The 16,302-nt window shown below is 44.1% G+C and overlaps 1 protein-coding gene across 1 annotated transcript; it reads left to right on the top strand.

Annotated features, from left to right (window-relative positions):
• The first annotated feature begins 2,528 nt into the window (after nucleotides 1–2,528).
• Nucleotides 2,529–16,108, top strand: LOC129043500 (fructose-1,6-bisphosphatase isozyme 2-like). Its single transcript, XM_054500179.1, has 4 exons — nucleotides 2,529–2,582; nucleotides 3,594–3,734; nucleotides 7,951–8,088; nucleotides 15,839–16,108. Exons 1-4 carry the CDS (start codon nucleotides 2,529–2,531, stop codon nucleotides 16,106–16,108), a joined length of 603 nt encoding a protein of 200 aa, XP_054356154.1.
• The last annotated feature ends 194 nt before the right edge of the window (nucleotides 16,109–16,302 follow it).

Raw genomic sequence — 16,302 nt, 5'->3', positions numbered from 1 at the left:
AAGGGAATATTATAAACAACTCTACACACATAAACTTGATAACTTAGATGAAATGGACTAACTTCTCAAAAAGCACAGTACTCTAACTCACCCAATATAAAATAGATAATTTGAAAGGCTAATTTCAGGGCTGAACTATTAGAAAATAGAATTCAAAAAAGAAATCTCCAGGCCCGGATGGTTTCACTAGAAAATTATACAAAATGTTCAAAGGTTATTCAATCTCTTCCACAAAAGAGAAGAGGAAGGGATATTTTTCAATTCATTTTATAAAGTCAGCATTACTCTGATACAAAAACCAGACAATGATAGTAAAACTGACCTAATAATCTCATAGACTGTTCTTTTGGATAAACATAGAAATTGACCTTTCTGTTCTTAAAGCTTGAAGCTTACATTTGTTTTATATGAATTCCTTCCTCAGGAAAGGAACTTCAGACCTCTCAAAAAGTATTAGAGAACTGAAAGTCACCAGATCACCACATCCTGACAATGAGAAGCCTGGAGCCCTCATTCCTCATGATTGCTTCCTTTCCCCTCTCTAGTTCCTGTATTCTTGCACACTGTCACATTTCTTCTCTGTTATATAAACCTATAGTTTTAGTCTGTCAGGGAGATGGATTTGAAACTGAGCTCCCCCATCTTCTTGGCTGCAGCACCCAATTAAAGCCTTCTTCCTTTGCAATACTTATTGTCTTAGTGATTGGCTTTTTGTGTGGTAAGCAGCAAGGCCTAGACCAAACCCCTGGTGTTTTGGTAACAATAGTTCCAAAAAAACAAAAACAAAAGAATACTACAGACCGGCCGGGTGCGGTGGCTCACGCCTGTATTCCCAGCACCTTGGGAGGCCGAGGCGGGTGGATCACAAGAGCAGGAATTCAAGACCAGCCTGGCCAATATGGTGAAACCATCTCTACTAACAATGCAAAAATTAGCTGGGCGTGGTGGTGAGTGCCTGTAATCCTAGCTACTTGGGAGGCTGAGGCAGGAAAATCGCTTGAACCCAGGAGGTGGAGGTTGCAGTGAGTCGAGACCGTGCCACTGCACACCAACCCGACAACAGAGCAAGACTCCATCTCAAAAAAAAAACAAAAAAAAGAATACCAGAGACCAATATCCCTCATCAATAAATGAAAAAACCCTTAACAAAGTATTGACAAGTAGAATTCAACAACACACAAAACAAATTATACACCATGACTGAGTGGGATTTATTCTGGTAATAGAAGGCTGGTCCGGTATTCAAAATCAGTCAGTGTAATCCACCATATCAACAGGCTAAAGAAGAAAAATCATATAATTATATCAATTGATGGAGAAAAACCACTTGAACAAATTCAAAACTCATTCATGACTTAAAAAAGAAACTCACTGAAGTGGGAGGATCACTCGAGGCCAGAAGTTTGGGACCAGCCTGTGCAACGTAAAAAGACCCTATCTAAAAAAAAAATAAAATTAGCTGGGTGCAGTGGCTCACACCTGTAATCCCAGCACTTTGGGAGACTGAGGCGGGTGGATCACGAGATCAGAAGATTGAGACTATCCTGGCTAACACAGGGAAACCCTGTCTGTACTAAAAATACAAAAAATTAGCTGGGTGTGGTGGCACACGCCTATCGTCCCAGCTACTTGGGAGGCTGAGGCAGGAGAATCACTTGAACCCAGGAGGCAGAGGTTGCAGTGAGTCGAGATCGCGTGACTGCACTCCAGCCTGGGTGACAGAGCAAGACTCCATCCCCACCCCCCCAAAAAAAATTAGTTGGAGAGGTGGGTGGTGGTGCATGCCTATGGTCCCAGCTACTTGGGAGGCTGAGATGGGAGGATCGCTTGAGCCTGGGAGTTGGAGGCTGCAGCGAGCCATGATCACACCCCTGCACTCCAGGCAAAGCAACAGAGTAAGACCCTGTCTCTGAAAAAAAGAAAGTCTTAGAAAACAAGAAATAGAGGAGGAGCTTACCTCAACCCTATCAAGTACATCTACAAAAATTTATAGCTAGCATTATTATTTAATGATGAAAGAGTGAATGCTTATCCTCTAAGATCAGGAGCAAGGCAAGGATGTCCTCCCTCACTACTGTTACTCAACATATGTAACCCTGGAAGTCGTAGTCAGCACACTAAGGCAAAGAAAATAATGAAAGGGAAACAGATTGGAAAGCAGGTAATAACATTGTCGTTCTTTGAAGATGCCATGATGACCTGTGTAGGAAATCCCAAGGAACTTACAAAAAACCAAAACACTCCCTAGAATGAGTGAGTTCAGCAAAGTCACAGGACACAAGATCAACATACAAAACCAACTGGATTTCTATATATTAGCAATAAACTAATTCATAATAATAATTAAATTTAAAATATGTACTTTAATCACTTAAAAAATGAAATAGTATTATATAAATCTAAAAAACGTGTGTAGGATTCTTATGCTGAAAACCACTACATGTATGCATGCATATATTTATGTGTGTGTATAAACTTGCATATATATGTATCTGTGTGTTTGTCTGTATTAATTAAATGCAACGATCATGGCCCAGATTGTGTTACATGGTGGGAAAACAGACATGAACAAGACGGAGTGGGTACCTCCCTTCAGGTTGCTTACAATGTAGCTTGAAAGTCAGACACTAAACTCAAGAATGAAAATGTGTTGGGAGCTTCAAAGAATTAGCCCTGAATGCTCATGGCATCAAGCACCTGGAAGACCAAATCATGAGGTCAGAGCATAGGGGTGAGACCATTCAGATTTACAAGGCTTCTAACTCTACATCACCAGAATGTCCTCTAATTCTAGATATCTGGAGGAGAGAGGCTGATTGGGCCATTCTAGGTCAGGACTCTCTCTCCTACCCCATCAAGAGTGTGTGTGTGTGTGTGTGTGTGTGTATGTGTGTGTGTGTGGTGGGAGGCATGACTCAATATAAACGTAGCAGCTAAGAGTTCTAATTTTGGATAAGGGGGTGAGGAAGAACCATTTGCACTGGCTGGATGCACCAAAGGCTAGAGAAAAACTAGAAAGAAGACCAAGATTTAAAGAACCAGAGGAAGAGGAGCTGTGGGGAAGAGAAGCAAATGAGAAGGAGCATCCACAGAGTCAGAGAGAAAGCAGAGTCAGGGCTTCCTGCTATTGAGTGAGTTGTGCAGCTGCTCCAACTGCAGTAGATTGTTCATCTCAGGTTGTTTTTTTCTCAGAGTTCTCCAACTGAGCCATGAAGGTGACAGTGCTATGTGCCTCAGAGGGCTGTTGAGTGTGCAGAGTGAGACGCTGCACACTCCGCTCAGTGATCTGAGTTGTGACTATCCTGGCTCAGGAGCGCAGCTTATGGTTTTAGCATCTGGGAGTGCTTTTCTTGGCAGGCTGCAGACACATGCGTTTGGAAAATAGGAAGAAATCCAAAAATGGCCTTTGCCATGGCTCAGCTAGAATTGTCGGTAATGTGGCAACTCATTTCCTCTGGATAGATTTGTGGCAGCTTAAAATTCTAAGAACTGCACTTTCTTCAGTGGTTCAAGGAGATCTGAATCCCAGGCCTCTGACAAAGGGTTCTTTCCAGAGACAATAGCACACCGTGTTTCTCTCCTTTCTTCCACAGACCTCGGAGGACAAGCCTTCTGAAAGGGATGCCCTGCAGCCTCGCCGCAACATTGTGACCATAGATTATACACTGTACAGTAGCACAACCCTGGTGGCTCTCTCCACAGGGCAAGGGGTGGACCTCTTCATGCTTGACTTGGTAGGTACAGAATATGGCAGCTTCTGGGCTTGGGGACTTGATGGGCCTCTGTGCTTTAATGCTAGTCCCCTGGGATAATTTCCTGGTCATTCCTAACACTTGTTTTTGGGGCCAGAGAGCCTGAAAACCTAGTTTCAGGAGCCAACACCATCATCAGAAACCATGAAGGGCCTCTGTCCCAGTGAGGGAACCTGGGGTAGGCGTGCCCTGCAGAATCAGTTGCATCAACTCAAGCCTGTCCTTAAGGAGTTCATTTTTCAAAAATGCACTCGATCTCTTTGGTTTATGAGAACTCCATGATTTAAGAATCATAATGCTGCGAATTTCCAGACAGAAGCATGAATTCTTTAGAGCAGCATCATCCTGTAGAATGCTCTGTGAGTTTTGCTTTTAAATGCTGGATGCCTTGTTTATCACTTGTGAAATGCTTTGCCAACTACACTGAGGTCTTGTGAAAACTCAGATAATGTTGACCAATGATGACTTCAAAACCCCTTGTGTTCACTTAGATGAAAGGTCAGTATTTAAATTTCATTTAGATTTACAGATGTTATTGAGCATCTACTATATCCCAAAGCACCATTTCAGGCGGTGGAGATACAACATTGATCAAACACACATGCCAGCCCTTGTGGAGTTCACATGTCAGTTTGTATGTGGAGAGAGGGGGATTGCAAATTTCAAAATGAAACAGAGTTAACAAAACAGTGTTTGCAGTATGGAAATCCAGAAACTTTTCAAATAGAATCTTTTCACCTATAAACCCATTAGACCAAGGCCCACTGCTGTGTCAGTTTGCTAATGCCACAGTTTCCCTTTATTTTCAAAGAAGCTGGCAAACCCTCAGAAACTCTATGGCTTACACATGTTACTCTCAGACAATAAATTGCCCTTTCTACAGTTGCTGTAGAGTAACAGCTAACATAATTGTTAATAAGTTGTAGGAATGTAGGTACCTGTCCTAGGGAATTTACATCTATTAATGCATTTAAACATCACAGCAGCCCTGTGAGGTAGGTCCTACTATTATTCCCATTTTCAGATGGGGAAAATGAGGCACATAGAGGGTGAGTAACTTGCCTGAGGTCAAGCTAGTGACTGGTAGTGTCAGGAGTCACACTCCAGCAATCTGTGCTTTAACTACTAAACCAGACCGAATTTCAAAAACAACTGCTCTTGAGTACAAGTAAAATATCTCCAAGAACATTCTGAGCAGTTCTAAAGGCAACAGGAGGTGCTTTGACTCAGGTACTCAACTCAAGGATTCCGAGGCACAGACAGAGCCTCTGCTTTCTGCCCTCAGTCACGACAGCAGGGCCCAGTCTGGACACAGGTGGGCACGAGAGCTTGTCAGCATGACAGAAGGAAGAGATGAACCATAGCATAATCTTTCCTGATTTCTGTGTATTATCCTGAAACTCCTTTGGATCACATCACTCTACTATAAAGGATATTTGAGCAAAGACCCAGTGCACAAAGCTTAGTGCCTGTTTGGGATGTTGATGTCCAGTGGAGATAGCTTGTGGCAGTTGTCACAGATAGAAATGCTGTGGAGGGCAGTCAGCAGTGATGGAGGCAGCATTCCCCAGTGGGTCAAACTCAGCCTGTGAGGTCTGTGGGTTTGCAGACCTGATGATTTGATTTTGTCAGAACACACATATTGTTCAGGCACAGAGAGACCACCTCCTGTTAACCAACTCCCCATTGTGGGATAAAGCTCAATGTCAAAGCATTCATTTACAGATCCTTTGTTTCTCAGTGACAAGGATCTGGTGCCTGATCATCAGGGACCCTCTTATCCGAGTGTATGAGAGCTCATATTAAAAATCAGCGGTTGTTGGTGACCACACAATCAGAACAAAGGGGCATATTTTCCAGGTTAATAAAATTGTGGAAACAACATTCCAGGGGCCTGAGAGTCCCTGCCCCAGACCCAGGAGTGGATCAACCCAAGGCGTTTTCACCCACCCTGATGCAGAATGAGCTCCTCTGTTCAGGTGAAGAGTGAGTGCCGCTGTTTAAATGACAGCTGTGCATCTCCATGCTCTTTGCTGAAAAGCAAGAGCAAAATCGATCCCAGCTCAATTAAGTGAAAGGAGTTACTGCATTGATGGTGATACGAGAAGGGGGCAGGGAAGTGCTGGGAGGAAAAGGGCAGGGTCCTTGGTGAGGGCTCCACCCCCAGGCCTGTGCCCACGGACCTAGGTTAGGACAGGCATTTCTGTTTCAGTGCCCAAATGTTGTATTTCCCAAGACCACCCTGGCCTGCCCCCATCCTGTGCCTATAAAAACCCCGAGACCCTGGCAGGCACGCACACAAGCGGCTGGACTTCAAGAGGAACACGCCGGTGGAAGAACACACTGGCATCTGCCATCAGGCCATTGACCTGTGGATAGCAGAAGATAAGGCAGGGCGTATAATTGAGCTGACTAATGCAAGCCGCCTATGGACGGATGGCTAAACTGAAAGAGCACTCTGTAACACGCGCCCGCTGGCGCTTCAGCTGTAAACATGCACACCTAGATGCTGTCATGGGGTCGGAGCCCCACAGCCTGCCTGTCTGCATGCTCCCCCTAGAGGTTTGAGCGGCGAGGCTCGGAAACAGCAAGCCACACCCCCATCACATGCCCTGTGATGGGGATAAGGGAACTTTTCTCCTTTCATTGGGAAAGCAGAGGACCTTGGCTAGGAACGGGCAGGGCTAGAAGACCAGGAAGCAGAAAGCACGGCAGTAGTCCTACAACACGGCCACTCTGTCCTGGACACCAACTCCAGTGCTGTGCCTCTCTCTCAGGTTTGAAATCCCATGGAGGGGTATATAATTTTTAAGCTAAGGCACGTGCCTGGCCTTGGTCTAGAAGAGGCCCAGATACGGATCTTTCTAGACTGACATCCCACTCTTTAAGGGATGTCAGGGCACTTTTCAGAAGTGGAACTGAAGGCTAGTCTGCTCCAAAGCAACAGATGCCCACAGAGAGTTAAAGCTCATGAGACAAAAACCATCACATGCATGCCTGTAATAAAAAGAAGTTTGATTTACTGGGCGGGGGAGTGCACTGCAGAGGAACCATGGGGTTTTGCTTGGTGATTCTAAAGAGGGTTTGAGGAACAGAGGGTCAGTCTGGATTGGATATTGCCTGGAAGTGGATGCAATTAATGATTAGTTATCTTAATAATTTTTAGTTAGGAGCCAGGGAGATTAAAGTGAAGTCGTTGGTAAAGAAGCAGTTGTCAGTCTTGTTAGCAGAAGAGAGGAATGTGTAGTTGTTGAGTCTCCTAGTCACCATCTTATTTCAGACATGGACAGCATGGCCTTCCTTCTTTATATTCTGGGAATATCTCTGATGTTCCTTGGGAACCTCTGGGCTAGCTGTTAGCTGTAAGCTGTCATTTTGGAGTTTCTCACTTTCTCAAAATCTTGAACATTAATCAAAATGAATCTGGTTTCAGGCCCTGACTTTACCCCTAGTGACTTAGAGAGACATCAGCATTTAAGGTGTTGTCTGTGTGTGAGCTGATCACAGTTTTAGTGACTGATGTCCCCAGAACTAGATAAAGGGGTATCTGAGGGATGCCCTGCAGGTATTGACCATGGTGGCTATAAGAGGGACTGGGCACAATTTTATTAATAAGTCTGAGAATTCCTTTAGATTTTGCCAACTTTTTCTTTATGCTAGGTGAACACAGTTTCCAATTGAAAGAACCTCCTCTTTTCCCCAGGTAAGAGTAGTTGGGATACCAGAAACTTTTAATGGTTTCTGAGATTGAATCATTAACATAAACAAAATAACTGGACCACAAATTGTCAAAATGCATCCCTCACACATCAGTGCAACTTCTCCTCTAACTGTTGATGGCCCAAGTCTTTCTGAAAACATTAATCTGGGGCTGAGAACTTGGGAGATAAACACAGTCATGTTCTTTATAAATAAGGAGCCTCCCTGACAGTAGAAATCACAAAGAAAAAGAAAGAAGACCATGGGCCTCTTCCCTTTGAATTGTCTTCCCTCTTGCTATGTTACTGCTTGAGCTTCCTTTGTGGGCTCCACATTGTCACTGTTCTTTCCACCACTCATAAAAACACCACGGGGCAGGCTCCAGAGTGACCACAGCTAGGCCCCAGGTCTGCCAGCAGGCCCCCATCTTCTCATGATTCTGTGGGCTTCTGTTTCCTGGTGTCTCTCTTCTTCCTGGCATCTCTCTTCATCTCTCTAGGCTCTTGGTGAATTTGTACTGGTGGAAAAAGATGTCAAGATTAGTAAGAAAGGAAAGATTTACAGCCTGAATGAGGGCAATGATAAGTATTTTGACAGGGCCGCCACCGAATTTATGCAGAAAAAGAAATTCCCTGAGGTGAGTGAAGAAAGCCCAGGTGGGTCGGAGGGAGAGTGTTGTCTCCATGGGGTCCTGTTTGGGTGGTGGCTTCAGGAGGCCTTGCTGAAAGAGGTTGGAGCCACTGTTCATAGCTCTGGTCAGTATGAGAATGGCAGACTCTGCTTTTCTTCATAAGCAATCAGTATCTTTTATAGCTAAAATTTACGTTCTAAAGATAATACTGCCCTTTACATTTAAGTTGTTCCAGGAGAAATTGTTTGTAACAAAAGTTAGGGATCACACTTGCAAAATTCAGAGCTCAGGCCAGAACCTTTCTTAAGTCATTTGTTTAATCTAAGCTCCAACCTACAGATTCACTCACTCAGTTGCATTTGCTTTTCGAAGGAATAATTACACAAGAGAACTTCAAAAAGTTCATGGAAAAAAATGAAATTAAAAGATAAAAATAAAAAATACAAAATTTATTTCTCAACATAAGCTCCATTGAGCTCAAGACACTTTTGTAAGGGTTTATACCAGCCATTTAGTCCAACCCTAAACCCAAGGTCCTGGGAATTTAACCCTGCCAAGGCAGTCTTTTGTATGTTATTTGCTCAAGAAAAATGGATGCCCTTTAAAGGTTTTTTAATATTAGAAAACAAAAAGAAGCCAGAAGGAGCCAAATCAGGGCTGTAATTATATTCCATTAAAACTCTTGCAAAATTCCCTTGTTTATTAAATTAATGAGAGGAATGAGCAGAGCATTGCTGTGGTGAAGAACTCTCTGGTGAAACTTTCCTGGGCTTTGTCTGCTAAAACTGTGGCTTTCTCAGAACACTCTCTTAATAAGCATATGTGGGCCAAGGAGCCAACATCTCCCCAGTGTTGTGAAAATGAATGGCCGTGATTAGTCAAGGCCAAATTGTATCTTGCACCTTCAGAGGCTCTTGCTCTCCTCCCTCAAGTTATGCCCATCTATAGTTATCCATCTGTCCATCCATCCACCCATTCTTATATCCCTTCATCCCTCCCTCCCTCCTGTCTATCTATCTATCCATCCTCCTTCCTATCTATCTATCTATCTATCTATCTATCTATCTATCTATCTATCTATCTATCCTTAACTGAGAGATTTCTCACAGCTTTCCCTTCCAGAGCAAAGGTAAGTTGAAGAGTAGCAACACCTCCGTCTGTTATGTGGAGTCATTCTGGGCTTAAAAACTAGGAATTTAGGGATATAAGTTCTATCTCTAGTTCCTGGTAGTTCACTGTGTGTCTTCTGAAAGATTCTTTCTGTATTTAAATGTTTTGGTTTCATGACTTAACATTTTCTCCAAATATAAGAATTGTGTTTGTTCATGTGTAACACGTGGAAGGCACCAAAAAATAAAATGTAAACAAAAACCATGTGTAAGTTTCTTCACTCTCAGTAACCCCACTGTGAACATCATCATACATCTCTCTGGTTTTGTTTTCTTGCAAATGTGCTTACATAGTTATCAAATGTAATCCACTTATAAATACAGTTTTTAACCTGCATTTCTACTTACATCTACTTCATGAGTATTTCCTAGTTATTAAAAATTCTTCAAAAGCACATTGCTGTACCATAACATATTTAATCATTCTCAGGTTGTTCTACACTTAGTCTGTGTCCAGCTTTTCACTCCATAAAAAAATATTGCAGTGAGCCCCTTTGTACCTCGTCTTTGCTGATCTGAAAATTCCCTTAGAAGGTATTCCTAGAAGTAGGATTTCTGGTAAAATAGAATTGTGGATCCTCACCTTAGTCTTCACTGTTAAGTCAGGCCAAGGTGTTTCATCTTGGATCCAATAAAGTGCTAATTAACTAAAATACCCGAAGACTTGGTAATTTCTTGCCTGTAGTGTGGTTTCAAGGGATGCAACTAGAGGACAGTATAATATAATGATCTTCATTGTAACTATGAGTTGGATTTAATAATAATAATAGTTAACATTTACTGGGTGATTAATATGTGGTAAGCCCTGTTTTAAGTGTTTTACAAGTATTAACTCCTTTATTCTCATAACAACTCTTGGAGGCAGGTACAGATGGGGAAGATAAGGCACAGAGGGGTTCAATTACTTATCCAAGGTAAGTGGCTGAGCCAGGATTCAAACCCAAGCATTCTGGATGCCAACCCATACCGTTAACTACAACATGACCCTGCTTGGAAACAATCAAATGGGGAAGAACCCTCACCTCCCACACACTGGGGTTGCAGGGCTCAGAGCTGCCTAACCTGCAGGGAGATAGCGCCTCCTCCTTGCTGGCTGCGGAGTTTCTGCCTCCTTCACCTTGGTTCCTTTTCCTGCTTTATGGGCTGTGTGCCTGCTGGGTATGGGCAGGACAAAAGCCCAGATGAAGAACACACAATTCTGTATCTGGAAGGGAAGAGGAATATGTATCAGGCTGTTTTCAGGAATCTGCTGGAAGGGGGATGGAGGGAGGAAATGAATGAGAAAACACTTCTTCAGGGGTTTGGTATTTTGTGTTCTCATTTTTGTTTTTTGTGTTCTCATTTTTGTTTTTGACAATTGTTAGAGCATTAGGCTTGCCTTATTAGCAGTAATAGTTCCTTACATTTTTCACAAATTCCACCTGGTGCAATGCCAGATGTGATCTATAAAATCAGAGTTCCTAGAGATGACAGGTCTAGTGGTAATGAATTCCCTCAGTATTTGCTTTTCTGCAAAGGATCTTATTCTCCTTTGCCGACGAAACTTAGTTTGGCTACATATGAAAGTCTTTGGCTACATATGAAAGTTGGAGTTTCTTTTAAGAATGTTGATCATTCCCTGTGACTCATGGGAAATGGACCTCTGCTGAGAGGTCCATTGTTAGTTTGATGGGCTTCCCTTTGTAGGTGACTTGACCCTTCTCTCTAGCTGCTTTTAACATTTTTTCTTTCATTTCAAGCTTGGAGAATCTGATGATTATGTGTCTTGTGGATGATCTTCCTGTGAAGTATCTTACTAGGGTTCCCTGCATTTCCTGAATTTTCTATTGGCCTCTCTAGCTGAGTTAGTGAAGTTCTCATGGGTGATAACCCGAAATATGTTTTCCAAGTTGTTTCCATTCTCTCCATCTCTTTCAGAGACACTAATGAGTCATAGATTGGGTCTTTTTACATAATCTCATATTTCTCAGAGGTTTTTTTTCATTCCTTTTTATTCTTTTTTTCTTTATTCTTGTCTGACTCTGTTATTTCAGAAAGCCAGTCTTCAAGCTCTAAGATTCTTTCCTCAGCCTCATCTATTGTGCTATTAATACTTGCGATTGCATTATGAAATTCCCGTAGTTGTTTTTCAGCTCTATCAGGTTGATTACGTTCTTTTTCATACTGGCTATTTAGTCTGTCAGCTCCTGTATTGTTTTATTGTGATTCTTAGCATCCTTGGATTAGGTTTCAACATTGTCCTTAATCTCGATGATCTTCACTCCTGTTTGTATTCTGAATTCTATTTCTGTCATTTCAGTCATCTCAGCCCAGTTCAGAACCCTTGCTGGAGAGGTAATGCAGTCGTCTGGCGGAAAGAAGGCACACAGGCTTTCTGAGTTGTCAGGTTTCTTGCATTCATTCTCATCTGTGTGGGCTGATGTTCCTTCAGTCTTTGAAGTTCTGTCCTTTGGATGGGTTTTTTTTTTTCTTTTATCCTATTTGATAACCTTGGGGGTTTGATTGTGGTACAAGGTGGGTTCAGTAGACTGGCTTTGTTTCTGGAAGATTTTAGGGGATCAAAGCTCAGCTCCCAACTTCTGGACTGCATGCTCTAATTCTGGACCTCTACTGGGCTGACTTTGTTCCCTGTCTCCTTGAGGTTAGGAATCCACTGTGCTGGGGGTACGGTGGTTCTCCCAGATAGCTGGTCACAACACTTGTATGGGTGGTGCCAGCCAAAGCGCTTCATAGGGTGGTGGCAGTGGAATCTGTCCTCGTTTGCATGTGCCAGCAGCAGTGGCAGTGGGTCTGTGGCGGGGTGCATGCTTGTCCACTGTGGTGGGGTGCTAGTGGGTGCTAGGTTGCCGGCCTCTGTGCAGGTGTTCACAGCAGTGGCAGAGGCAGCATGGTGTCAGGAGGAAGGGCACCCCAGCTGGCGTCTTACCTGTGTTTGCACTGGTGATGGTGTTAGCATGTGGGTGGGGTGCTGGTAGGTACAGAAGCGTGTGTGTCCTCTGTGTGTGTTCCTCTGGGTGGCAGTGACCACTCAGGGTGGATGTGTGTTCATTATTCTCCATGCCTAGTTTCAGGCTGGTGGTAGCTTGGCACAGGGGTGGGGCATTAGTGGGGGCAAGGTCTACCCATACACACATGCTCTGGCAAGGCCATATGGGGGGTGGCTGTGGGCAAGTGTGTGCAGGCAAAGCAGCACAGGGGAGGCTGCAATGAGGGGAGGGCATTAGCAGGCTGGGGTATGTCTGTGAGGCTACTCTGCTGGAGCTCTCTGCTGGTCAGGTATGGTCTGCCAGCACAGGAGCTATGATGTGGGGCCCTAGGAGGTACCCTCTGTGGGCACCCAAGGCTGCATTGCAAACAGGCGTGGCCAGGCTGGGGCCCCAGGAGAGACCAGGAGACTGAGGGGTGCTCAGGTCGGGCTGGCCCTGTCTCATGGACCACCTTGCAGAGTTCAAGTCCCACAGTTCTCCTAGGGCTTAAGTCTCTTATAGGAGCAAGTTGAACCTCAGGGGATGGGTGTCCCTGGCCATGCTCCACTAGAGAAGCTCCTGCAACAAACTCTCTGAGCTCCACACTGGCTGGAGTTCTGCCCCTACCCCTTCTCTAAGCAGCTTTCCCTGCCAACTCAAGTGTCCGCGGTGGTTGAGGGGCCTCCTTCTGCCAGGGTTCCAGATGTCCGTAGCAAGATTGGGATGCTGCTTGCCAGTTCAACTCACCCCTTCTCCAGGAACCAGAGATGGTGTTTCAAGAAGGAGCTCATAGTCAATAGTAGATAGTGCTGCTTAGAAGTTAAGTATAGTATCCATAGGCTATGGTGACTTGGGGGCATTGGTGACCTTGGGGGAAGTGTGTTCCACTGGAGTGATGGGATGGTAGTCAGGGAGCAGTGGGCAGAAGAATGGGGGGAGGTGGTGATGTGGAGGTGGTGAATGTGTACACCTCCACGCCTCTATGAAATGTGGCAGTGGGGGATCCCAGGATGGAACTAGAGTCTGATATGGGGACTTTGGATGAATTGCTAATCAAATGGGAGATCGTTGAGCTGATGGGCTGAGGCTGAAAGAGAAGTTGATGTGGGGAAAAGAAAGAGAGATCAGACTGTTACTGTGTCTACGTAGAAAGAAGTAGACATAAGAGACTCCATTTTGTTCTATACTAAGAGAAATTCTTCTCCCTTGAGATGCTGTTAATCTGTAACCCTAGCCCCAACCCTGTGCTTGCAGAGACATGTGCTATGTTGACTCAAGGTTTAATGGATTTAGAGCTGTGCAGGATGTGCTTTGTTAAAAAACAGTGCTTAAAGGCAGTATGCTTGGTAAAAGTCATCACCATTCTCTAATCTCGAGTACCCAGGGACACAATACACTGCGGAAGGCCACAGGGACCTCTGCCTAGGAAAGCCAGGTATTGTCCAAGGTTTCTCCCCATAAGATAGCCTGAGATATGGCCTTGTGGGAAGGGAAAGACCTGACCGTCCCCCAGCCCGACACCCGTAAAAGGTCTGTGCTGAGGAGGATTAGTAAAAGAGGAAGGCTTCTTTGCAGTTGAGATAAGAGGAAGGCATCTGTCTCCTGCTCGTCCCTGGGAATGGAATGTCTCGGTGTAAAACCCGATCATACGTTTATTTACTGAGATAGGAGAAAACCGCCTTATGGCTGGAGGTGAGACATGCTGGTGGCAATACTGCTCCTTAACGCACCAAGATGTTTGTGTAAAGTCAAACATAAATCTGGCCTACATGCACATCAAGGCACGGCACCTTTCCTTAGACTTATTTATGATACAGAGATCTTTGCTCACATGTTTTCCTGCTGACCCTCTCCCCACCATTACCCTATAGTCCTGCCACATCCCCCTCTCCAAGATGGTAGAGACTGTGATCAATAAATACTGAGGGAACTCAGAGAACAGTGCTGGTGCGGGTCCTCTGTATGCTGAGCACCGGTCCGCTGGGCCCACTTTTCTTTCTCTATACTTGTCTCTGTGTCTTATTTCTTTTCTCAGTTTCTCATCCCACTTGACGAGAAACACCCACAAGTTGTGGAGGGGCAGGCCACCCCTTCAGTTGAAGTACATGAAAAGAAGAGATGGGGGATGATGGATGTCACTGAGTCTGTGAGAGGCAGAAGGGGGAGGAATCAGAAGACAAGAAGAGGATGGGCTTTAGGTAGGAGTTGGACACCACTTCCATCATAACAGGAGGAAAGGCAGGATATTTACTCAACACCTGTGACTGGCAAATAAGGAACATGGTCCCATCTCCAGGAAGCTGCAGTCTGGTTGAAGTGGCAAGACATTACAACAAAAAAAGAATAACTCAGTGTGCGATAAGCCTACAGGGACCAAGTGCTGTAGTATTGTGTAGGCATTTACAAGAAATACTTCAAGTTAGGTTTCACTTATGTCTGCAAATCAAGGAAGGTTGAGGTCCCTTAGGAGGCCTCATTGGCTTTGTTCAGAGATTTCCCAGGCTTGGTTTCCATCTTAACTTATTTTAATGATTTGTTGGTAACAAACACACACACACACACACACACACACACACACACACAGTTTCTAACCAAAACACCTTGAGAGGACATCAGTTCACATTTGATCTTACTGGCATTTACTCAGTTCTTGATCCATTACTCAGTCTAGCTTGTGTTCAGGTCTTTAAAGCCTGGAAAGGTTATTTTGCTAAAGTACTAGTTTTGAAGCTTACTTTGCTTGTCATTACTCATGACTGATACCATGCTGGGTTAACCCCAGATATTTTTGGAACACAAAACACTTGATGGCTGTCCTAAGGAATTTGCCGTCTCCCTGTGCGCTGTCAGAGAATTATCAGATTAGAGAAAGAAATCATAGATGGATCACTGAATGGGGAAAACCAAATCTGCCTCAGGGAGCAATGTAATCATATTGTCATGACTTACCTTTTGTACCTACTCTAAGGAACATCATGACCTTTAACTTATTTCTCTCTGGTCAAATCCTTTTTATTACATGTGTGAGTAGTGAAATCGAGGTTTACAAATGAATTGTTTTATTTCTTTAAATAATTGCTAAAGGTGTTTAAGATTTTGCCACGTATAAACACCGCATGCAGTAAGAGAAGAGTAGTCATTATTTAAGGAAGTCTGCTTCTCAGAAAGCTAAAACTATTGTGAACCATAGTGATTCAAGCAGGAGCTTCAAGGAGCTACCAAACAATGGTTGTTCATATAGACTTTCTTTCTTTCTTTCTCTTTCTTTCTTTTCTTTCTCTCTTTCTTTTCTTTTTCTTTCTTTCTCTTTCTCTTTCTTTCTTCCTTTCCCTTTCTTTCTTTCTCTTTATTTGTTTAGCTGCTCTCTTAAGATTGCTACAGGATATTGTCTCTTACTTTAAGTAGTCCTACATTTAATAAGTCCAATCACATGTTGACATTTGAGGGGCTCATAATGAATGAAATGCACAATTGTATAATCTTTTCAATTTCTACACTAGTGGGTGGAGGATAGGGGGTCTGGAATGTAGAGGTCACCCCAACTGGATGTGTGACCCCAGAGCAGGTACTGACTAATCATGAAGGCCACTGAATTTTGTCTCTTCTCCTTCTGCCTTCTAGGACAGCAGTGCTCCCTATGGGGTCAGGTATGTGAGCTCTATGGTGGTGGATATGCACCACATCTTAGTCTACAGAGAAATCTTCATGTACCCAGGCAACCAGAAGAGCCCTCAGGGCAAGGGAATTCTCCTTTGTCCACTGGCTGTGCATCCAGTCACGGAGCAGGAGGAGCTCTCTCCTCTCACGCCTGCTGTTTGGCTACTGCACTGCCGCTCCTTGGCAAGTCTGTGTGGTAGGCAGGAGAAGAGAAACCAGCTCTATTTCCCTTGAGTGAGCCTCCAGGCTGTGGTAGATTTGAAGGAGAAGGCCGAAATTATGTGACTGGTGTTTCTTACTGTCCTTCCCCTCCGGCCTCACACCCATCATTCACCATGAGCCAGCTGTGTATTTTATTTGCCACAGGCTGCGTCTGACTTTTAGCTTCAGCATCTGATTAGGGATCATAGACCCCATAAGGAATCTAA

This window comes from Pongo pygmaeus, chromosome 13 (genome assembly GCF_028885625.2).
Source record: "Pongo pygmaeus isolate AG05252 chromosome 13, NHGRI_mPonPyg2-v2.0_pri, whole genome shotgun sequence".
In the NCBI taxonomy this organism is placed as follows: Eukaryota; Metazoa; Chordata; class Mammalia; order Primates; family Hominidae; genus Pongo; species Pongo pygmaeus.
This window is presented reverse-complemented; position numbering and strand designations above follow the sequence as displayed.